This window comes from Oncorhynchus mykiss, chromosome 24 (assembly GCF_013265735.2).
Source record: "Oncorhynchus mykiss isolate Arlee chromosome 24, USDA_OmykA_1.1, whole genome shotgun sequence".
NCBI lineage: Eukaryota > Metazoa > Chordata > Actinopteri > Salmoniformes > Salmonidae > Oncorhynchus > Oncorhynchus mykiss.
In genome coordinates, this window is record NC_048588.1 from 26,091,201 (window position 1) to 26,115,016 (window position 23,816).

The following is a 23,816-nucleotide window of genomic DNA, read 5'->3' on the forward strand; positions in this document are numbered from 1 at the left end:
GCTGTAGTCGATGAACAGCATTCTCACATAGGTATTCCTCTTGTCCAGATGGGTTAGGGCAGTGTGCAGTGTGGTTGCAATTGCGTCGTCTGTGGACCTATTGGGGGCGGTAAGCAAATTGGAGTGGGCCTAGGGTGTCAGGTAGGGTGGAGGTGATATGGTCCTTGACTAGTCTCTCAAATCACTTCATGATGACGGAAGTGAGTGCTACGGGGCGGTAGTCGTTTAGCTCAGTTACCTTAGCTTTCTTGGGAACAGGAACACTGGTGGCCCTCTTGAAGCATGTGGGAACAGCAGACTGGGATAAGGATTGATTGAATATGTCCGTAAACACACCAGCCAGCTGGTCTGCGCATTCTCTGAGGACACGGCTGAGGATGCCGTCTGGGCCTGCAGCCTTGCGAGGGTTAACACTTTTAAATGTTTTACTCACGTCGGCTGCAGTGAAGGAGAGTCCGTAGGTTTTGGTAGTGGGCCGTGTATTGTCCTCAAAGCGAGCAAAGAAGTTGTTTAGTCTGTCTGGGAGCAAGACATCTCAAATCAAATCAAATCAAATTTTATTTGTCACATACACATGGTTAGCAGATGTTAATGCGAGTGTAGCGAAATGCTTGTGCTTCTAGTTCCGACAATGCAGTAATAACAAGTAATCTAACTAACAATTCCAAAACTACTGTCTTGTACACAGTGTAAGGGGATAAAGAATATGTACATAAGGATATATGAATGAGTGATGGTACAGAGCAGCATAGGCAAGATACAGTAGATGGTATCGAGTACAGTATGTACAAATGAGATGAGTATGTAAACAAAGTGGCATAGTTTAAAGTGGCTAGTGATACATGTATTACATAAGGATACAGTCGATGATATAGAGTACAGTATATACGTATGCATATGAGATGAATAATGTAGGGTAAGTAACATTATATAAGGTAGCATTGTTTAAAGTGGCTAGTGATATATTTACATAATTTCCCATCAATTCCCATTATTAAAGTGGCTGGAGTTGAGTCAGTCAGTGTCAGTGTGTTGGCAGCAGCCACTCAATGTTAGTGGTGGCTGTTTAACAGTCTGATGGCCTTGAGATAGAAGCTGTTTTTCAGTCTCTCGGTCCCAGCTTCGATGCACCTGTACTGACCTCGCCTTCTGGATGATAGCGGGGTGAACAGGCAGTGGCTCGGGTGGTTGATGTCCTTGATGATCTTTATGGCCTTCCTGTGACATCGGGTGGTGTAGGTGTCCTGGAGGGCAGGTAGTTTGACCCCGGTGATGCGTTGTGCAGACCTCACCACCCTCTGGAGAGCCTTACGGTTGAGGGCGGAGCAGTTGCCGTACCAGGCGGTGATACAGCCCGCCAGGATGCTCTCGATTGTGCATCTGTAGAAGTTTGTGAGTGCTTTTGGTGACAAGCCAAATTTCTTCAGCCTCCTGAGGTTGAAGAGGCGCTGCTGCGCCTTCTTCACAATGCTGTCTGTGTGAGTGGACCAATTCAGTTTGTCTGTGATGTGTATGCCGAGGAACTTAAAACTTGCTACCCTCTCCACTACTGTTCCATCGATGTGGATAGGGGGGTGTTCCCTCTGCTGTTTCCTGAAGTCCACAATCATCTCCTTAGTTTTGTTGACGTTGAGTGTGAGGTTATTTTCCTGACACCACACTCCGAGGGCCCTCACCTCCTCCCTGTAGGCCGTCTCGTCGTTGTTGGTAATCAAGCCTACCACTGTTGTGTCGTCCGCAAACTTGATGATTGAGTTGGAGGCGTGCGTGGCCACGCAGTCGTGGGTGAACAGGGAGTACAGGAGAGGGCTCAGAACGCACCCTTGTGGGGCCCCAGTGTTGAGGATCAGCGGGGAGGAGATGTTGTTGCCTACCCTCACCACCTGGGGGCGGCCCGTCAGGAAGTCCAGTACCCAGTTGCACAGGGCGGGGTCGAGACCCAGGGTCTCGAGCTTGATGACGAGCTTGGAGGGTACTATGGTGTTGAATGCCGAGCTGTAGTCGATGAACAGCATTCTCACATAGGTATTCCTCTTGTCCAGATGGGTTAGGGCAGTGTGCAGTGTGGTTGAGATTGCATCGTCTGTGGACCTATTTGGGCGGTAAGCAAATTGGAGTGGGTCTAGGGTGTCAGGTAGGGTGGAGGTGATATGGTCCTTGACTAGTCTCTCAAAGCACTTCATGATGACGGAAGTGAGTGCTACGGGGCGGTAGTCGTTTAGCTCAGTTACCTTAGCTTTCTTGGGAACAGGAACAATGGTGGCCCTCTTGAAGCATGTGGGAACAGCAGACTGGTATAGGGATTGATTGAATATGTCCGTAAACACACCGGCCAGCTGGTCTGCGCATGCTCTGAGGGCGCGGCTGGGGATGCCGTCTGGGCCTGCAGCCTTGCGAGGGTTAACACGTTTAAATGTCTTACTCACCTCGGCTGCAGTGAAGGAGAGACCGCATGTTTTCGTTGCCGGCCGTGTCAGTGGCACTGTATTGTCCTCAAAGCGGGCAAAAAAGTTGTTTAGTCTGCCTGGGAGCAGGACATCCTGGTCCGTGACTGGGCTGGATTTCTTCCTGTAGTCCGTGATTGACTGTAGACCCTGCCACATGCCTCTTGTGTCTGAGCCGTTGAATTGAGATTCTACTTTGTCTCTGTACTGACGCTTAGCTTGTTTGATAGCCTTGCGGAGGGAATAGCTGCACTGTTTGTATTCGGTCATGTTACCAGACACCTTCCCCTGATTAAAAGCAGTGGTTCGCGCTTTCAGTTTCACGCGAATGCTGCCATCAATCCACGGTTTCTGGTTAGGGAATGTTTTAATCGTTGCTATGGGAACGACATCTTCAACGCACGTTCTAATGAACTCACACACCGAATCAGCGTATTCGTCAATGTTATTGTCTGACGCAATACGAAACATGTCCCAGTCCACGTGGTGGAAGCAGTCTTGGAGTGTGGAGTCAGCTTGGTCGGACCAGCGTTGGACAGACCTCAGCGTGGGAGCCTCTTGTTTTAGTTTCTGTCTGTAGGCAGGGATCAACAAAATGGAGTCGTGGTCAGCTTTTCCGAAAGGGGGGCGGGGCAGGGCCTTATATGCGTTGCGGAAGTTAGAGTAACAATGATCCAAGGTCTTTCCACCCCTGGTTGCGCAATCGATATGCTGATAAAATTTGGGGAGTCTTGTTTTCAGATTAGCCTTGTTAAAATCCCCAGCTACAATGAATGCAGCCTCCGGATGAATGTTTTCCAGTTTGCAAAGAGTTAAATAAAGTTCGTTCAGAGCCATCGATGTGTCTGCTTGGGGGGGATGTATACGGCTGTGATTATAATCGAAGAGAATTCTCTTGGTAGATAATGCGGTCTACATTTGATTGTGAGGAATTCTAAATCAGGTGAACAGAAGGATTTGAGTTCCTGTATGTTTCTTTCATCACACCATGTCACGTTAGTCATAAGGCATACGCCGCCGCCCCTCTTCTTACCAGAAAGTTGTTTGTTTCTGTCTGCGCGATGTGTGGAGAAACCCGTTGGCTGCACCGCTTCGGATAGAGTCTCTCCAGTGAGCCACGTTTCCGTGAAGCAAAGAACGTTACAGTCTCTGATGTCCCTCTGGAATGCTACCCTTGCTCGGATTTCATCAACCTTGTTGTCAAGAGACTGGACATTGGCAAGAAGAATGCTAGGGAGTGGTGCACGATGTGCCCGTCTCTGGAGTCTGACCAGAAGACCGCCTCGTTTCCCTCTTTTTCGGAGTTGTTTTTTTTTTGGGTCGCTGCATGGAATCCACTCAGTTGTCCTGTTTGTAAGGCAGAACACAGGATCCGCGTCGCGAAAAACATATTCTTGGTAGTACTGATGGTGAGTTGATGCTGATCTTATATTCAGTAGTTCTTCTCGACTGTATGTAATGAAACCTAAGATGAGCTGGGGTACTAATGTAAGAAATAACACGTAAAAAAACAAAAAACTGCATAGTTTCCTAGGAACGCGAAGCGAGGCGGCCATCTCTGTCGGCGCCGGAACTGATCTTGGTCCGTGACGGGGACGGTTTTCATTTTGTAATCCGCGATTGACTGTAGACCCTGTCACATACCTTTTGTGTCTGAGCCGTTGAATTGCGACTACTTTGTCTCTATACTGACGCTTAGCTTGTTTCATTGCCTTGCGGAGGGAATAGCTACACTGTTTGTATTCGGTCATGTTTCCGGTCACCTTGCCCTGGTTAAAAACAATGGTTTGTGCGAATTCTGCCATCAATCCACCGTGTCTGGTTTGGGAATGTTTTAATAGTTGCTGTGGGTACGACATCGCCGATGCACTTGCTAATAAACTCGCTCACCGAATCAGCGTATTTGTCAATGTTGTTGTTTGACGCAATGCGGAACAAATCCCAATCCATGTGATCGAAGCAATCTTGATGCGTCTAATCAGATTGTTCCGACCAGCGTTGAACAGACCTGAGTGCGGGAGCTTCCTGTTTTAGTCTCTGTCTATAGGCAGGGAACAACAAAATGGAGTCGTGGTCAGCTTTTCCGAAAGCTGGGGGAGGGCCTTATATGCGTTGCGGAAGTTAGAATAACAATGATCCAGGGTTTTACCAGCCCTGGTAGCACAATCGATATGCTGATAGAATTTAGGGAGTCTTGTTTTCAGATTAGCCTCGTTAAAATCCCCAGCTACAATGAATGCAGCCTCATGATATGTGGTGTCCAGAAACCAGGTGGCTGTACTGACTCCGATAGCGTGTCTCAAGTGAGCCATGTTTCCGTGAAGCAAAGGGCGTTAGTCTCTGATGTCCCTCTGGAATGCTACCCTTGCTCGGATTTCATCAACCTTGTTGTTAAGAGACTGGACATTGGTGAGTAGTATGCTAGGGAGTGGTGTGAGATGTGCCCGTCTCTGGAGCCTGACCAGAAGACCGCTTCATCTGCCCCTTTTACACCGTCGTTGTTTTGATTCGCCGGCTGGCAAAACAGAGGATCCGCTTCGGGAAAGTCGTATTCCTGGTCGTAATGATGGTGAGTTACGTTGCTCTTATATCCAGTAGTTCCTCCCGACTGTATGTAATAAAACCTAAGATTACCTGGGGTACCAATTTTAAGAATAACACGTAAAAAGGTTTTTTTACTGCATAGTTTCCTAGGAACGCGACACGAGGTGGCCATCTCTGTCGGCGCCGGAAATCTCTACAAAGTATTGACTTTGGGGGGGTGAATAGTTATGCACGCTCAAGTTAATATTTTTTTTATTATTATTATTTTTTCTTATGTCTTGTTTGTGTCACAATAAAACATATTTTGCATCATCAAAGTGGTAGGCATGTTGTGTAAATCAAATGATACAAACCCCCCCAAAATCTATTTTAATTCCAGGTTGTAAGGTAACAAAATAGGAAAAATGCCAAGGGGGGTGAATACTTTCGCAATCCACTGTATGTGCTGATGGGCTGGGCTCTGGGCTGCACTGAGCTCATGGTGGAGATGACTAATGAAACCTAAACAGGGCCTGGGCCAGGCTCTGTACGTCTGCCTGACCAGAGACACAGGAGAGCTATGCACGCGTGTGCACACACACACACACATCTGAAAGGACAGAGGTCATTCTGGCACTTATTAAATATTTCAGTCACACTAAATGGTCACTGAGAAACAATGAGGAATGATAGGTTACATGATGTTTTTGTCCGATTTAGTTGCTTGGGATGGAATCTGACAAAAGTGTTGCGATTCTTCTGTTGAATTTGACAAACAATTCCAAGTGTAGGTAATTTGTCGTTTTCCATGTCTTACAACCTGAGGTTAACTGAAAAGGAGGGGAAATTATTTGGCATTCAGCGAAGGCAAAGCAAGCAACATGAAAGTAGCTGTGATGTAAAGCTAGTTATGTTGTAAGAAATTCCACAAAATATCACGGGATTTTGAGAAATAAGATCATATATTGAAAAAACTGTACGGCAATTAATATACTATTTTATTAGTAGACCTGACTGTTTAACTCTTTCCTGTCCTAGCTTTGACGGGGTGCCATTTCTGATGCGAGACCGCACCTTGAGGAGGACTACAGACGTGGGGAAGGTGTTTCCAGCCAGACAGCTGGACGATGCCTCCTCCTTCAACTGGACAGACTTACACAGCCTCAACGCCGGCCAGTGGTTCCTCAAGGTACCACAATATTATTCACAACTCGCTAGGGAGGAATGGTACTGTCTGTCACACCCTCTCTGAGGAATGGTACGGTCTGTCACATCCTCTCTAGGGAGGAATGGTATGGTCTGTCACACCCTCTCTAGGGAGGAATGGTATGGTCTGTCACACCCTCTCTAGGGAGTAATGGTATGGTCTGACACACCCTCTCTAGGGAGGAATGGTATACTCTTATGCCATCTTTCGCTCTCTGAAGGTTTTTAATCATGCAGTAATCACACCACCCTTTCTTTCACTAGGCCTATATTTCTCCTCCAAGCTTTGGGTCCATTTCATTGCCACTCGGCAAATAGGAAATCTGATAAATGTGGAGAAAGTGCCCAATTTTATAAATCAAGATTACTTCACTGGATTGAGTTCAAATAGAATTGACCCAAACCCTGATCTCATATCTCATCATAAAGTGGTGTATTATTACGATTGCCATATAATCTTATAAATAGAGTCAATTGATCAGATTGACTGTGAGTACCTGTGTGCATTCTCCTCTAGGACGACCCCTTCTGGACGGTCCAGTCCATGGCTCAGAGGGAGGTGATGCTGGTGGGGAACCAGGGCGTGTGTAGTCTGGAGCAGCTGCTGAGGCTAGCCTCCCTCCATAACCAGACAGTGGTTTTCAGCCTGCGACGACCCCCGCACAGACACCCCTGCTACCACAGTTGGATCAACGATACCCTGGAAGTCATACGCCTGTCTGGGATTCCACAGCACCTGGTGAGACAGGAAACACTAGTGTACCCGACTCCGATAGGGGTCCTTTGTAGCTCAGTTGGTAGAGCAATGGCGCTTGTAATGCCAGGGTAGTGGGTTTGAATCTCGGGATCACCCATACTTAAAATGTATGCACACATGATTGATTGAAGTCTCTTTGGATTAAAGCATCTGCTAAATGGCATATTATATAATATTATTATTATTATAGATAGTGGACAGAACCTTGTTAGGGCTCAGACACTGTCCCCCTGGGTTATCTAGGGAAATCAAGAGGAGGAAAACAGCACTCATAGTGGAGAGAGGGAACTGTAGTCAGCTTGAGGCTGACCTGAAGATTGCCTGTGACATCCATCACTGTCACCAATGTAATAATCATTACTCTGTCACCACTGATGTCACTAACTGCACATCTACATGTCCCATAAGTAATCTGAGCTGTTTGTGTGCGTGTGTCTGTCTGTTTGTCTGTGTGTGTGTGTCTCGGGCCGGTGTGTGTGTGTGTGTGTGTGTCTCGGGCCGGTGTGTGTCTCGGGCCGGTGTGTGTCTCGGGCCGGTGTGTGTGTCTCGGCCGGTCTGTGTGTGTGTGTCTCGGCCGGTCTGTGTGTGTGTGTGTGTGTGTGTCTCGGCCGGTCTGTGTGTGTGTGTCTCGGCCGGTCTCTGTGTGTGTGTGTGTGTGTGTCTCGGCCGGTGTGTGTGTGTGTGTGTGTGTGTGTCTCGGCCGGTCTCTGTGTGTGTGTGTGTGTGTGTGTGTGTGTGTGTGTCTCGGCCGGTCTCTGTGTGTGTGTGTGTGTGTGTGTCTCGGCCGGTGTGTGTGTGTCTCGGCCGGTGTGTGTGTGTGTCTCGGCCGGTGTGTGTGTGTGTGTGTCTAGGCCGGTGTGTGTGTGTGTGTGTGTGTCTCGGCCGGTGTGCGTGTGTGTGTCTCGGTCGGTGTGCGTGTGTGTGTCTCGGCCGGTGTGCGTGTGTGTGTCTCGGCCGGTGTGCGTGTGTGTGTCTCGGTCGGTGTGCGTGTGTCTCGGCCGGTGTGCGTGTGTGTGTCTCGGCCGGTGTGCGTGTGTGTGTCTCGGCCAGTGTGCGTGTGTGTGTCTCGGCCGGTGTGCGTGTGTCTCGGCCGGTGTGTGTGTGTCTCGGTGTGTGTGTCTCGGTCTGTCTGTGTATCTCGGCCGGTCTGTGTGTGCCTCGGTCGGTCGGTCGGTCTGTCTGTGTGTGTCTCTCATGGTCTGTCTGTCTGTGTGTCTGTGTGCAGGTTATGTGGACCCCAGACTGGGACAGGGGGCAGGTAAGACAGGTGGCTCCAGGGCTTCAGCAGACATCAGTCGAGAAGCTGCCGCCTCAAGTCCTTCACCAGCAGGGAATCAGCAGCCTGCTGCTACGTTACAGCCAGGCCAGCCCCTATGACATCCGGTGGGTTAACAGGCACAGACACACATGCACTGTGTGTGCTTCTTCTGTATATATGTGTGTATGAAATATGAATGTGTCTGTCTGCACCCTCCAGAGAATTCTCCAGGAGCAACGTGAGTGTGACTCTGTACACGGTCAACGAGCCCTGGCTGTTCTCTGTGCTCTGGTGCAGCGGGGTTTCCTCTGTCTCTTCTGAAGCCCCCAACATCCTCAGAAAGGTGCCTTACCCCATCTGGCTAATGGTAAGTCCCTCACAGCACCCCCTTAGCACTCATACCATTACCCCCACAGCACCCCCCTAGCACTCACACCATTACCCCCCACAGCACCCCCTAGCACTCACACCATTACCCCCCACAGCACCCCCTAGCACTCACACCATTACCCCCCACAGCACCCCCCTAGCACTCACACCATTATCCCCACAGCACCCCCTAGCACTCACACCATTACTCCCCACAGCACCCCCCTAGCACTCACACCATTACCCCCCACAGCACCCCCTTAGCACTCACACCATTACCCCCCACAGCACCCCCCTAGCACTCACACCATTATCCCCCACAGTACCCCCTTAGCACTCACACCATTATCCCCCACAGCACCCACTTAGCACTCACACCATTATCCCCCACAGCACCCCCCTAGCACTCACACCATTACCCCCACAGCACCCCCCCTAGCACTAGGGCAGCAGGTACTGGTTAGAGTGCTGGACTAGTAACCGAAAGGTTGCAAGATGGAGTCCCCGAGCTGACAAGGTAAAAATCTGGCCTTCTGCCCCTGAACAAGGCAGTTTACCCACTGGTCCTGGGCCATCATTGAAAATGAGAATTTGTTCTTAACTGACTTGCCTAGTTAAATAAAGGTAAAATAAAAAAACACCATTACCCCCACAACACCTCCCTAGCACTCACACCATTACCCCCACAACCCCCCCCCCCCCCCCCCCCCCTAGCACTCACACCATTACCCCCACAACACCCCCCCCCCCCCCCCCTAGCACTCACACCATTACCCCCACAACACCCACCTAACACTCACACCATTACCCCCACAACACCCACCTAACATTCACACCATTACCCCCACTGCACCTCCCTAGCGCTCACTCCATTATCCCCACAGTACCCCCCCTAGTACCCACACCATTACACCCCTAGCACCCACACCGCCCCAGGCCCTCCTGGCACCCCTCTCTGGGTTAGCAGACTGACTCACAGCAGGGAACACAATGGGTGGTGCAGACTAGAATATAGAGCCCATCCTGGGTGAGGTTGACATGGAGTTCAGGCTAGCACTGCATATGTTACCCACCCTGTGTCTGTCTGTCCTGTCTGCTTGCCTGCTAGTCAATATGGCCACTATCTACACCCACAATGTCTGATAGTATGGGATCTAGGTCTATGTGGGACTTACATTATTCTGACTAGAGTATTATTTTGTTATTGTCCCATCTGTACCTTGGAGCACCTTTTGATTAACGAGTCCATTATGCATTACACATTAATTACTGTACCACAATATTATATGAATTTCAATATTACATCATTTTAGGAAGGCATTCTTTGTTCTAGGTTTGTTGCTACCTGGCTGTGAGTTGTTTTAGGAGACAGTGACACCTGGTGGTCTAATGCTGCCATGTTGTGTTTCAGAGTCCAGATGAATACTGTCTGATCTGGGTCGCCGCTGATCTCATCTCCTTCACTGTAGTTATAGGAATTTTTGTATTCCAAAAGTAAGTACTCCTTAAAAAATATATATATAATATGTTGTAATATCCAATTGGTAGTTAGTCTTGTCTCATCGCTGCAACTCCCATGCGGACTCGGGAGAGGCGAGAGCCATGCGAGAGCCATGCGTCCTCCAAAACAGAACCCTGCCAAGCTGCACTGCTTCTTGACACACTGCTCGCTTAACCCAGAAGCCAGCCGCACCAAGATGTCGGAGGAAACACCATACAACTGGTGACCGAAGCCAGCGTGCATGCACCCGGCCGCCACAAGGAGTCCTAGAGCGCGATGGAACAAGGACATCCCAGCCGGCCAAACCCTCCCCTAACCCGGACAGCAATGGGCCAATTGTGTCCCGCCTCATGGGTCTCCCGGTCACGTCCGGCTGCGACACAGCCGGGATCGAAACCAGATCTGTAGTGACGCCTCTAGCACTGATCAGTGCCTTAGACTGCTGCGCCACTCGGGAGGCCGAGTATTCTGATGTCATTTTTAAATGTAGTAATCAAGTGTTTTCCTCTCTCTCTTAATTATATGTAATTGCTGCCATAGTGCCTCTGGCAGCCTTTACACAGTTATCACATCTCTTCCTCCCTCTCTCCTTCCACACCCTCTCTCCTTCCACACAGGTGTGTGTGTTTTACCTCTCAGGGGCTTAATGCATAATAATGATATCTGCCATTTAGCAGATGGTTTTATCCAAAGCGACTTAGTCATGCGTCCATACATTTATTACGTATGGGGTGGTCCTGGGATTCAAACCCACTATCCTGGCTTTGCAAGAGCCATGCTCTACCAACTGAGCTACAGAGGACCAGCAGGCTCCATGTATACAGCAGGCGAGAAGTTGTACAAGCACACATTAACAGATAACTCTACATACACACATTAACAGCAAGGTCATTTTACAGCAAGCGTGTTAAAACACAGGGATGGATGAAACACTAGTTATTTGATAAAGCTCATTTACAATGCCAACAGCTTGGCTTTGAGAATCAGAAGTATCTCTCGTCAACCAAACAATGTTTCCCCTTACAGTTGTTTGCACTTTGAAGTAACATTAAACCAGAAAGTATGCTTCCTTGAATCTTCTGAAAGACTATGGGAATCTGCTAAAAGGAATTGAATCTTCCTTCCTGAGCCATAATACTGTTGTGGGATGAAGGACAGCAGACCAAGGCCTCCACCCTCTAGTCTTATGTGTGGGTTTGCTATGCTTAGCAAAGTGCTGGCCTCTGCTGGCTTCTAAAGTGACTTATTTTAATCTCTCTGCCTTTTCTTCTTTCTTCTTCCTCCTCTCCTCTGCCTGATGTGCATGCTCCTCCTCTTCTCTGCTGCATTTTGGCATCTGGCAGCTATCACATTATCAGGTAACTGAGTCAACTCTGACCCACGATGGTTTCCCTTTTTATCTTTCTTCCTCTATCTCAGTGAAGCCAGTATCTCCATCCTTTATTTCTATATACGTCATCATTTACATCTTAGATCTCTCTCTTTTTCTCACCTGTAAGGTTGTTGTATTTCACTGCTGCCACTCGTCCTCCCTGCTAGAGGGTACAGTAAATACAAGCGAGCCTACCACTATTGGCCTTTTAGTGGCAGGCGGCAATGCTTTCTCCCACACAGCACAAATGCTTGTGTTCACTTTTATCCCGCTTGAGTTTTACTGTTGTCGACCGAATGACAGTCTACAAATTAATTCTAGAAATGTATTAAAGGGAAGCGCTCATTTTCATTTATGGTGTTGATTTGGACAAAAACTCTGCTGGGTTATTTTTAAGTGCATTGATGCATTAGCCAAGACACAATATTGCTAATGTAATCATTTTGATTTACATGCCTCTATTTGGTAATTACCATAACTAAATGGATTAGGGAAGTAAATCTTCTTGCCTCAAATGTTACTCCAGTTGTTATGTTCAAAGCCAGTCACAACCAATGATGTACAGTGGGGAGAACAAGTATTTGATACGCTGCTGATTTTGCAGGTTTTCCTACTTACAAAGCATGTAGAGGTCTGTAATTTTTATCATAGGTACACTTCAACTGTGAGACGGAATCTAAAACAAAAATCCAGAAAATCACATTGTATGATTTTTAAGTAATTGATTTGCATTTTATTGCATGACATAAGTATTTGAACACCTACCAACCAGTAAGAATTCCAGCTCTCACAGACCTGTTAGTTTTTCTTTAAGAAGCCCTCCTGTTCTCCACTCATTACCTATATTAACAGCACCTGTTTGAACTCGTTACCTGTATAAAAGACACCTGTCCACACACTCAAACAAGCAGACTCCAACCTCTCCACAATGGCCAAGACCAGAAGGCTGTGTAAGGACATCAGGGTTAAATTGTAGACCTGCACAAGGCTGGGATGGGCTACAGGACATTAGGCAAGCAGCTTGGTGAGAAGGCAACAACTGTTGGCGCAATTATTAGAAAATGGAAGAAGTTCAAGATGACGGTCAATCACCCTCGGTCTGGGGCTCCATGCAAGATCTCACCTCGTGGGGCATCAATGATCATGAGGAAGGTGAGGGATCAGCCCAGAACTACACGGCAGGACCTGGTCAATGACCTGAAGAGAGCTGGGACCACAGTCTCAAAGAAAACCATTAGTAACACACTACGCCGTCATGGATTAAAATCCTGCAGTGCACGCAAGGTCCCCCTGCTCAAGCCAGTGCATGTCCAGGCCCATCTGAAGTTTGCCAATGACCATCTGTATGATCCAGAGGAGGAATGGGAGAAGGTCATGTGGTCTGATGAGACAAAAATAGAGCTTTTTGGTCTAAACTCCACTCGCCGTGTTTGGAGGAAGGAGGATGAGTACAACCCCAAGAACACCATCCCAACTGTAAAGCATGGAGGTGGAAACATTCTTTGGGGATGCTTTTCTGCAAAGGGGACAGGACGACTGCACCGTATTGAGGGGAGGATGGATGGGGCCATGTATCGTGAGATGTTGGCCAACAACCTCCTTCCCTCAGTAAGAGCATTGAAGATGGGTCGTGGCTGGGTCTTCCAGCATGACAACGACCCGAAACACACAGCCAGGGCAACTAAAGAGTGGCTCCGTAAGAAGCATCTCAAGGTCCTGGAGTGGCCTAGCCAGTCTCCAGACCTGAACCCAATATAAAATCTTTGGAGGGAGCTGGAAGTCCGTATTGCCCAGCGACAGCCCCGAAACCTGAAGGATCTGGAGAAGGTTTGTATGGGGGGAGTGGGCCAAAATCCCTGCTGCAGTGTGTGCAAACCTGGTCAAGAACTACAGGAAATGTATGATCTCTGTAATTGCAAACAAATTTTTATTTTGGAAGTGCCAGGATGGAGGCACGGTGGCTTCAACACAGCGCCCCCTATCAGTCATCTAGTGTATATATAAATATTTGTCACAGCTAGTCAGTAACTGATAAGTATGAGCTTTCAGAGAAGTGGGGATGTCTTTGGCTCAGACTCTATTTGTACGTGTCCTTGTAGATGCATAAATCATTTGATTCATTCAGTACAGCACCCAACTTCAATATATGTCTGTTTGCTTGGTGTCATTTTGAGGTCAGCCAATTAGAAGTAAAAGACTGAGGCAAAATGGTGCCCAGTGCCCACACTTGGTGACCTAGAGTATCTCCAAGAAAAATCGGTGACGCAGTTTAACATGCCGTTATCTCCATATAGAACAGGTCCTTGAGAGCAGAGACCACAGTAGTGTGGTATGACCAGAGGCTCTATATCAGGGCTCTCAAACCTGTTCTTGGAGAGCTACCCTCCTGTAGGTTTTCACTCCAACCCCAGTTGTAACTAACCTGATTCAGCTTATCAACCAGCTAATTATTAGAATCAGGTGCGCTACAATAGGGTTGGAGCGAATACCTACCGGATGGTAGTGTTGGGGAATAATCAGAATAAGTTGGGTAACATAGATAAGATGTTTTATTTTTATTATATGCTTGTGAGTTACTTCTCATCAGAATGTCTATTTTTGGATAATACTGTTGGCCGGTTGCAGTTATCTGTTAATTTGTTAATTTGTTAATTTATAGAGACTGAATTGATCTGAGAGTCACAGGGTTGTGATGGAGCTCATATAATTAAAGATGGACTTTATGATAACTCTGACTTGTGTGTGGTTTGCTCTCATGATTTGGTAAATACAGGAAATTTCCACTACATTAGCTCTCCAGGAACAGGGTTCGGAGAGACCTGCTCTATATGATGCCCTGACCCCTGTGTGACCTTTCCTCACCAGATGGAGGTTGAGTGGCATGCACAGCTACAACCCTGAACAGATCATGCTGAGTGCCGCAGTCCGGAGGTCCAGCAGAGACGTCAACATTATGAAGGAGAAACTCATCTTCTCCGGTAAGGAAGGACCCCACAGAGAGGAGAACTGGAATTCCTGTGTCTACTGTATTGTGTGTTGGTGTTTGTTTCTCTGGCTGTATCCCAGTACTCTGAAATGTCTTCCACTCCTTTTCTCCTGTCCTTATTTATTTACCACTGATCTGATGACATTGGATAGATGAAGTGGATGCCCGGTTGTTTTGGCCAGTCATATTGCTTTCTCCTATTAATCAGTGGACACAGAAAAGAAGACTAGGAAAGGCAGCCATTTTAGGAGTATCTGAGGATGCCAGTGTGTGACCATATCCCAGCATGCATCTCTCTGAGTGTCTTATGTAATTGCCCTCCCCAAGGTCAACCGCAGTAGCAGTCTCATCCTGTGTGTGTGTGTGACCTGCACTCCTCTCCACTCTTCATCCTGCCATCTGTCCATCCTGCTGTGACCATTCTTCCAACCATTCCATCCATCCCTCCCTTCCCACCTCCCTCTGCCTGCCCCGCCCTTCCCTCCGCTCCTCCCCAATCGCCCACAGAGTCCTGCATCATGTATAAGGGCTCCTAGACAGCCCACTGTGACCCACCAGCCTCTCCTGGTGGGTGGTGAAAGGTAAGTCTAATGGGGATGCTGATGAGTCTTCAATGATCATCAGTCAGTCCAAACCACTCTAAAATCACACTAGTAGGTCTTAGAAGATACGTGGTGACATACAGAGCAAAGGAAGCTACGGGATTTCTCTGGTGTGGTTTGGATATGACGTTGCAGTGATATTGTTTTTGATGTCCTGTGTATCCAATATGCATTGATGTGGTCTGTGTTATCAGTGAAATACCCTGTGAACACCTACTGATGTCCCTTCACTCTTCTGCCTCCCAGAGGTGAGCAATGGTGTGGGCAGTGCTGAGGACCTGTACATGGAGAATGGCTTTGACTACTACAACAACGAAGGCATCTCCCATTGACTCTCACTCTCCTAATGTGAATCTACTGAAAGATACCTGACTCTACTAGCATGTGGAAACTGAGTAAATTAAGACTTCCAAGTGACTGTCTTGTCTGTCCTGATTACTCTTGTTTTACTCAGTGTATCCAGATAGTTAGTTATTGGTTGTTATATGGTTTGTTCCTCCTACTGACTGACTGATTGACAGGCTGCTGTATTGCTGAAGAATCGCAGGCAAGCACCACCCATTGCTTTGTACATTCTGTAAATAGGTTTGTTTTTGCTTGTTAAATACAAATGTGGGACTAAAATCACTTTTTATTGATGAACCAATTGATTTGTCAGATTTGTGGCCTCTTCTCACCTCTAGATCCCTTTTTAATGTATTTTTTTTAACAATTCGTTTGAAAATATACTGGCCCATTTAAATATAATTTTTCACTCAAACCTCCCGTGCCCACCCCTGCTCTAGATGCTTTGGAGGCCCCCCCAGTTACCAATGCTTGTTTATTATTAAGAACCTTTTTTTATTTTTTAACTGTTATTTACTTGCAGTCACTTTATAGCACAGCCGATTCTTAGTTATTTAGAGGATTTTACTACTTGTGCAGCATTGCTCCTATTTCTTGCCACGTTTGGGTGCTATTCTAATTTTTAGGAACAAAAACAACACGAACAAGCTGTTTACAGAGGGTCCTGCCTTCTCCGACTAAGTGAAATATTTACATGATGTAAGATAATGATTTGAACAGCATTTCCTTCATCCATGCTTGTGACATACAGTATCGAGTGACTTGTGGAGCCTCAGGCAGGGCTTGTGTTCAGGCAAAACTGCTGGGTATGTTTTCGGTTCATTGTGAATGTTTTGATTTTTAAAGGATGTGAACAGTGTATTATGGCAGTAGAGATTTCACCACCTACCCCAAGTATGCAGTTCTACATGGAGTGTGTACATGTTACAAAAGTGTTATATGCTATGGCTGTCTGATGATTATATTGGAAATGTGATGCATAATAATAGTGTTGAAGTTTATGAAAGTCAAGTCGTTTAAATATTTTGCAGACCAACTTCTCAATGGCATTTGAACAGCAAACTGCACCATATAGAGTGACATTAAAGGGTATCTTTTATGTCGTGATGAAGTGGGGTGTGTTATATTAACTGTGAACATAAAGCTCTAGGCTGTTGAAGGGACAACGCTGAGTATCAGAATAGTACACACAGGGTCAAGGAATGGATTGACTTGTGTTAATTTACCCCTTTGGTATTTGTGTGCCTCAGAAGTCAACATTAAAATGCTTCTGATACCAAAGTGATATCCTTTTATTGTGATTTTTCTAGATGGAAGATAACTAACACCATTTAGGTTGGTGTTACTGTTGACTGTGTAGATTTAGCTCAGGTCAACCATATTCCTACTGTATGTGAACGCTTGATGTACAGTGCCTTCAAAGTATTCACACCCCTTGACTTTTTCCACATTTTGTGTTAGACTGAATTTAAAATGGATTAAATTGATTGGCCTACACATAATATCCCATGATGTGAGTGGAATTATGTTTGTATTAAAAATGAAAAGCTGGAATGTCTTGAGTCGATATGTATTTAACCCCTTTGATATGGCAAGCCTAAATAAGTTCAGGAGTAAAAAGTCACATGTTGCAGAGACTCAATCCAAGTTTGCAAAGCTCTTACACTTACCCAGAAAGACTAATCTTGCTACCAAAGGTGATTCTAACAAGGGGTGAATACTTAGGTATTTCTAAAAACGTTCACTTTGTCATGGGGTAGTGTGAAGAAACAAATCCATTTTGAATTCCGGCTGTTACACAAAATGTGGAATAAGTCGAGGGGTATGAATACTTTCTGAATGTACTATGCAGTAGCCCATGCCAGTAACTAAACATACTGATGTTTTTCCATCAATTGTACAGTTACGCAGCAAGATGTTACCACATTGCTGAAGAAGCTAGTGAGTGGCAATTTTCACAATTTTCAGTTGATATGTGCTGGGAACATTATCACAAATGTCCTTTTATTTTTTTCTTCCACCTGTACTAGAATGTCAGTATCATGGAATGCAGAAAGCAAGATGCATCTGTATGTTATTTTCTCTTACAGCAATGGCAATCTCTGTTTGGTCCTGAACTGTGTTTGAATGTATATTAAAGCTGGCTTTAATTTTGTTCGCTGCTCTAGAAAATGAAATGGTATTTTGGGTAATTCAGGATTTATTTAAAGCAGCATGTAGTACAAGCAGATATCTAAGGGAGCCATTTGGAGGAGCAAAATTTGCAGTACAAAAATCATCTACATATTCCGTTGAAATGGAACGGTCCAGATAAATTCCTATAACATATCGCTAGAGAACTGTGCAGTATCTGAGGCACGTTCAACAAGATATGCATGCAAACTGTTTACCTTGAACAAACCTCTAAAAGGTATATTATTTAAATGTGTTCACTGTATCATGGAATGTCAACAAACATGTTTGTCCTCTAATTCCAGGGGCTGTAACAGCCTCAACCATTACTGTCCACCTGCAGTCTTGTGAGACACGGTAACACTTCAAACAGGCACCATAATCCTAGTCCTGTGTTTTTATGGCACTTACATACACATGTCAGCCAGTGATTCTTAATTCAATTGCACCAGAATGATGATGCTGGTTAATAAGTTAGTGGAATACTGAGCATGTCCCTTATTTAGAAAATCTGTTAACCCATACAAAGCTGAGCATAGGCTATTATTTGAATGTAAAGCTAGTAACAATGTGTGCAAAAATATTTGGTCCAAAACTAATAGCATTATGCCTTCGTCAATAGGACCCCCTAAAGGACTGGTGGTTCTTCATATCAGGTGACTTAAAAGCACAAAGCCTAATAGTGCAGCTCTCTGAAAAGGCACAAGCACGTTGTCGTCCACTGAAAAACTACACCTCATGTACACCCCTCCTCCCACAGTACAAGCACTATAAATAAATAAATAAATAGCTGAAGGTGTCTTGGCTGGTCACAGTTCTCTAGAAATAAAGGTTGTTCCCTGAGTTTAACAATTTTCAATCTATGACAGTTGGTCTAATAAGTTGGGTTGACAGTAAAAAAGTGATGGTGTAATTTGAGTTTCTCTGTGAGAACATATTACAGCTGAAGATCATATTTTAACCTCATAATACTATTGCACACCTTGTGAAGATGGAGAAGCACAATTAACAGTTAGAATGCAGACCATCCTTTAATATGGCAAGTATCTGTCTGGTGGCATCCTTGCTACCTCTAGACTAGATCAATTGAAGATGGTCTTGCGGAGGTGTCTGTTGGGGATCTCTATAGCGCTGACCTGTAGAGGCCAGGAGCCACCCATGATGCCAGCCTGGATGGCCACCCCAGTCACCACTGCCAAGTCTGGGTCCACTGAGGTGTTGGGCTCCTTCCCAAAGTACTCACTGATCAGCTTCCTGATCCTAGGGATGCGGGTGGAGCCTCCCACCAGAACTATCTCATCCACCTCCTCCTTCCCCAGGTGGCCCTCAGCCAGCACTGTCTCTACAGGCGCCAGAATCTTCTGGAAGAGGTCGGCGTTCAACTCTTCAAACAGCTCACGGGTGATGACTGCTTGGAAGATGACTGGGATTGGGTCCTTGGTGGGCCCCTGTGGTGGTTGCTTGGAGTCTCCTTGGGGCTCCAGGTGCAGAAGTACCCTGAGGTCGGCGCTGGGCTGCAGGGTGAGGTTGAGCTTGGCTGCCTCCACAGCCTGGCGGAGGTGGTGGATGTCCTCTTTGAGGGTGGGGGGAACGCCGTACTGCTGGCGGACCCTCTCCATGGTGTACTGGAGCAGCCTCTGGCTGAAGTCCTGTCCTCCCAGCTTGTTGTTACCTAGGAAATAACAACAGCAAGGATCATTCTCTGAGCCCAAGAATACTATCGGAGTTGATTCCATTTCAGGTCATGTACTGTATGATTTGAATTAGTTGTGCTAATTGGAAATGGTCATCTTTAACTACAATATGGCAAATGTTCCACTTGTACTGTATGCCCAATTTAAAAACAAGATAAATGAAAATGACCAACTAAACCATGCATATCTACAACAAAGAGTTGAGAGTAAATTAGCGTCTTACCTGCCATGGCTCTGGTGAGGAACATGCCCCCCTGTTTGTTGAGCAGAGAGACATCCAGCGTTCCTCCTCCCAGGTCTACCACCAGCACGTTGAACACGTCCACCTTGTGTAACCCATACGCCATCGCTGCAGCTGTGGGCTCGTTGATCACACGCAGGATGTCCAGTCCTGAGTGGTGTAAACAGAACAATCAGATGTTAGTTATAGTGGGTAGTGTAGATTTGGTCAAAGCCCTTAGGAATCTTAATGACTTTGGATTAGATGTCCAATATTCTACTCTATGTATCAGTGCATTTGTAAAGTATTCAGACCCCTTCACCTATTCCACATTTTATTACTTTACAGCCTTATTCTAAAATTGATTAGATTGAGAGGGAAAAAAAACAATCTACACACAGACCATAAAGACAAAGCAAAAACAGGTTCAGAAATGCAAATGTATTAAAAATAAAATTGAAATATCACATTTACATAAGTTTTCAGACCCTTTACTCAGTACTTTGTTGAAGCACCTTTTGGCAGCGATTACAACCTGGAGTATTCTTGGGTATGACACTACAAGCTTGGCACACCTGTATTTGGGGAGTTTCTCCCATTCTTCTCTGCATATCCTCTCAAGCTCTGTCAGGTTGGATGGGGAGCGTCGCTGCATAGCTATTTTCAAGTCTCTCCAGAGATGTTAGATCGGGTTCAAGTCCAGGCTCTGGCTGGGCCACTCAAGGACATCCAGAGACTTGTCCCGATGCCACTCCTGCGTTGTCTTGGCTGTTTGTTTAGGGTCGTTGTGCTGTTTTCCCCAGTCTGAGGTCCTGAGCGCTCTGGAGCAGGTTTTCATCAAGGATCTCTACTTTTCTCTGTTAATCTTTCCCTCGATTCTGACTAGTCTCCCAGCCCCTGCCACTGAAAAACATCCCCACAGCATGATGCTGCCACCACCATGCTCACACTGTAGGGATGGTACCAGGTTTCCTCCAGATATGACGCTTGGCATTCAGGCCAAATAGTTCAAGCTGGTTTCATCAGACGAGAATATTGTTCCTCATGGTCTGAGAGTCCTTCAGGTGCCTTTTGGCAAATTCCAAGCGGGCTGTCGTGTCTTTTACTGAGGATTAGCTTCCGTTTGGCCACTCAACCATAAAGGACTGATTGGTGGAGTGTTGCAAAGATGGTTTTCCTTCTGGTAGGTTCTCCCATCTCCACAGAGTAACTCTAGCTCTGTCAGAGTGACCATCAGTTTCTTGGTCACCTTCCTGACCAAGGCCCTTCTCCCTCAATTGCTCCGTTTGGCCGGGCAGCCAGCTCTAGGAAGAGTCTTGGTGGTTCTAAACTTCTTCCATTTAAGAATAATGAAGACCACTGTGTTCTTGGGGACCTTCAATGCTGTAGAAATCTTTTGGTACTCTTCCCCAGATCTGTGCCTCAACACAATCCTGTCTCGGTGCTCTACGGGCATTTCCTTCAACCTCATGGCTTGGTTTTTGCTCTGACATGCACTGTCAACTGTGGGACCTTAGATGTCCAATCAATTGAATTTACCACAGGTGGACTCCAATGAAGTTGTAGAAACATCAAGGATGATCAGTAGAAACAGGATGTACCTGAGCTCAATTTTAAGTCTCAGTAAAGGGCCTGAATACTTATGTAAGTTTATTTATTTATTTTTTATAAATTTGCAAGAAATGTCTATAAACCTGTTTTCGCTTTGTCATTACGGGGTAGTGTGTAGATTGATGAGGAAAAGTTATATTTAATCAATTTTAGAATAAGCCTGTAACGTAACAAAATGTTGAAAAAGTCCAGGGGTCTGAATACAGTGTATGCTGCCACCACCATGCTCACACTGTAGGGATGGTACCAGGTTTCCTCCAGATATGACGCTTGGCATTCAGGCCAAATAGTTCAAGCTGGTTTCATCAGACGAGAATATTGTTCCTCATGGTCTGAGAGTCCTCAGACCCCTGGACTTTTTCAACATTTTGTTACGTTACAGGCTTATTCTAAAATTGATTAAATATAACTTTTCCTCATCAATCTACACACTACCCCGTAATGACAAAGCGAAAACAGGTTTATGTAAGTATTAAGTAACACAGTTATTTTAGAACAAACACCTAATTATATCAGGGATTGACTTTAAAGTCTAACGCAGTTGCACATCCGAAAATGTAAATTAGCTATTGACGAGCATTAGTGACATATTGCCTGCCTTTCACCTACCCATAGGAGAGGAATCAGAAAGATCAGTAATTTAATCATTTGTATTTTGGTTGTTATCACTAAAAAAATTTATCAGACCAAGCGCAGCTCGCCATAAATGATGTCTTTCCCTTACACAATATGGATGAACCAGAACAGGCTCAACTTGCGCTCGGTTTTACTTGCCCCGGGCAATAGGGCAACCCTTAATGTCAATCCCTGTATGATAGACTGTTTCTAAATGAGACTACACTAAACTGCTATACAGTGTAAGTAATTCCTGTAGCAGTGTTTACACATCAGATATTGATACAGTTTTGCCAGATAGAGACTGACCGGCCAGGTTGGCAGCCCTGATGGTGTAGTTCCTCTGTCTCTCATCAAACTCAGCAGGGACAGAGATAACAGCCCTCTGAATGGGGACACCCAGGTGACGCTCCGCCATCTTCCTCATCTTCAGCAGCAGCCGAGAACCAATGAATTCAGGAGTAACTGTGAACGTCTGGTTGGTGGTGACAAAGAACTCTGCACTGCCATTGTTGTTTATCACCTGAAAGAAAGGTATTACAAATGAAAGTCAGCAGTCATTGATATAGCATATTTATACACCTGTAATCACACATAGCTTATGTAGCCAAATGCTGATGATGTATTAAGCCATTTTCACCGTGGTGTATTGACTGTCAAAGTAACTACAGGAGTATGTACTGTACCTTGAATGGATAACGAGCACTTTCCTGCTCAAGGAGCTCTTGTTCGAATATCTTTCCAATAAACCGCTTGGCATCATAGATGGTGTTTTCAGGATTGATGTCGGCCAGATTCTGACCCTCGTGGCCGGCGAGGACTTCGGTAGATGTGAACGACACCGCACTCGGGATGCTCTTCCGCCCCTCCTCATCCCCTATCACCTCCACATCCCCGGTACCCGGGTGGAATACTCCTACGGAGCAGAAAGTGGTCCCCAGATCTAGGCCGATCACTTTGGGTTTCGGTGGAGGCAGATACTGCTGGCCCAGATAGCCAGCCAGAAATAAAGCCAGAATGACCGATCCTGCGACACGGAAGATAAAGAAATGACGTGAGTTTAGGGCTGGATGTTGACTACGTAGCGAACTAACAACTGGTACCGATAGCCTACATATTAATTCAGCGTTGACAGTTCTGACACTTCGTTTATCTTTCCAGCTAACTTGACTACTGTGAATTAGGTAGCAACTAGCCAGCTGTTACCACCGGTAATTTGTCAGCCCACTTGCTACTTACTATTAGCTAGCTAAACAGCTGGTTAGTTACACAACAACAAAAACACATTACAGATAAATCTTACTTACCGATCATAGACATTTCCCCAGCCATTGTCAAGTATTGATCACCACCGAACTGAAACGTAGTAAAACAAAATCTAGGCTAATCGCCTCATCAGTTTCGGAATGGATGAATGTTGTCACTATTTACCACAGCCACTAAGTCATAAACCCCGCCTATATCTACAATGTATCTTCTTCAAATGCAATTTTAAACTTAACCCTTAAATACACTGCTAACCTTATGACTAACCATATCCTTTTTACGATAGCCAATTGTGACTTTGTGACTGTAGTAATTAATGAAACCCCTCTTGACCTGTTCTACGTTCAGAATAATGTGGATGATCCACAGAACTACACGTCACCATTATAGGGTGCGTTCGTAAATTTAATCTGGAGTGCCAGAGGACATTGCCGCTCTGAATTTACGAAAGGACAATCTGACAACGCTCTGAATTTAAAAACACGCAGAGCGTTGTCAGATTGTCCTTTCGCAAATTCAGAGTGTTTCGCTCTCGGAGGGCATACTGGACGCTATGGCCGAGGAGTAGGGTTGATCCGAGCGTTCTGGCCTCACAACGGCAGTGAAGCACCCTAGCTAACTGGCTAAAGTTAGCTAGCATGCTAGCTACTTCCTGGCATGGCATACTTCCTGGCTCTGACCATTTTTCTCGCCCTTTCTCGCGCTGGTTATGCTGTGTTCATGTTATTCAGAGCGTTGGTGACGCTGATAGCAACAATTTAATTACGCCTTTTTCCGAGGTTTACTGACACCGGCCATACTCAACGGGTGTTGAGCGTTCGTAAATTAATCAGTTACTCTGAGCGAATTTACGAACTCACCCATAATGTGGTCTA

The 23,816-nt window shown here is 45.9% G+C and overlaps 2 protein-coding genes across 5 annotated transcripts in view; one reads left to right on the forward strand and one right to left on the reverse strand.

Moving 5' to 3' along the window:
• Positions 1–17,518, forward strand: part of LOC110504078 (glycerophosphodiester phosphodiesterase domain-containing protein 5) — a 129,314-nt gene extending 111,796 nt beyond the window's left edge. The window contains exons 10-18 of one of the 4 annotated variants that reach the window (XR_005039308.1): positions 6,006–6,156; positions 6,691–6,912; positions 8,156–8,313; positions 8,408–8,555; positions 9,969–10,051; positions 11,402–11,416; positions 14,296–14,408; positions 14,744–14,997; positions 15,265–17,517. Coding sequence is in view for 2 of the 4 variants with exons in the window: in XM_036961225.1 (XP_036817120.1) it covers positions 6,006–6,156; positions 6,691–6,912; positions 8,156–8,313; positions 8,408–8,555; positions 9,969–10,051; positions 11,402–11,416; positions 14,296–14,408; positions 15,265–15,350 (976 nt within the window). In the remaining 2 variants the exon portion in view is untranslated. Of the gene's footprint in view, positions 1–6,005; positions 6,157–6,690; positions 6,913–8,155; positions 8,314–8,407; positions 8,556–9,968; positions 10,052–11,401; positions 11,417–14,295; positions 14,409–14,743; positions 14,998–15,264 lie in introns of all 4 variants that reach the window. The other 3 variants (XR_005039309.1, XM_036961225.1, XM_036961226.1) reach the window with 3 other exon arrangements.
• Positions 17,519–17,550: 32 nt separating this feature from the next.
• On the reverse strand, positions 17,551–23,382 carry hspa13 (heat shock protein 70 family, member 13). Its single transcript, XM_021582900.2, has 5 exons — positions 22,983–23,382; positions 22,362–22,702; positions 21,985–22,198; positions 19,453–19,620; positions 17,551–19,207 (listed from the first exon to the last, which is right to left on the reverse strand). Exons 1-5 carry the CDS (start codon positions 23,005–23,007, stop codon positions 18,618–18,620), a joined length of 1,338 nt encoding a protein of 445 aa, XP_021438575.2. The 5' UTR covers positions 23,008–23,382; the 3' UTR covers positions 17,551–18,617.
• Between the last annotated feature and the right edge of the window lie 434 nt (positions 23,383–23,816).

What these genes read in the sequence shown, in the direction of transcription:
- hspa13 (XM_021582900.2), bottom strand. Translation starts at nt 23,007, where the DNA reads ATGGCTGGGGAAATGTCTATGATCG. An exon ending in GTGCTCGTTATCCATTCAAG is followed by an intron (nt 22,199 to 22,361) that starts GTACAGTACATA and finishes CCTTTCTTTCAG; the next exon opens with GTGATAAACAACAATGGCAG. An exon ending in CCTCACCAGAGCCATGGCAG is followed by an intron (nt 19,208 to 19,452) that starts GTAAGACGCTAA and finishes GTTATTTCCTAG; the next exon opens with GTAACAACAAGCTGGGAGGA.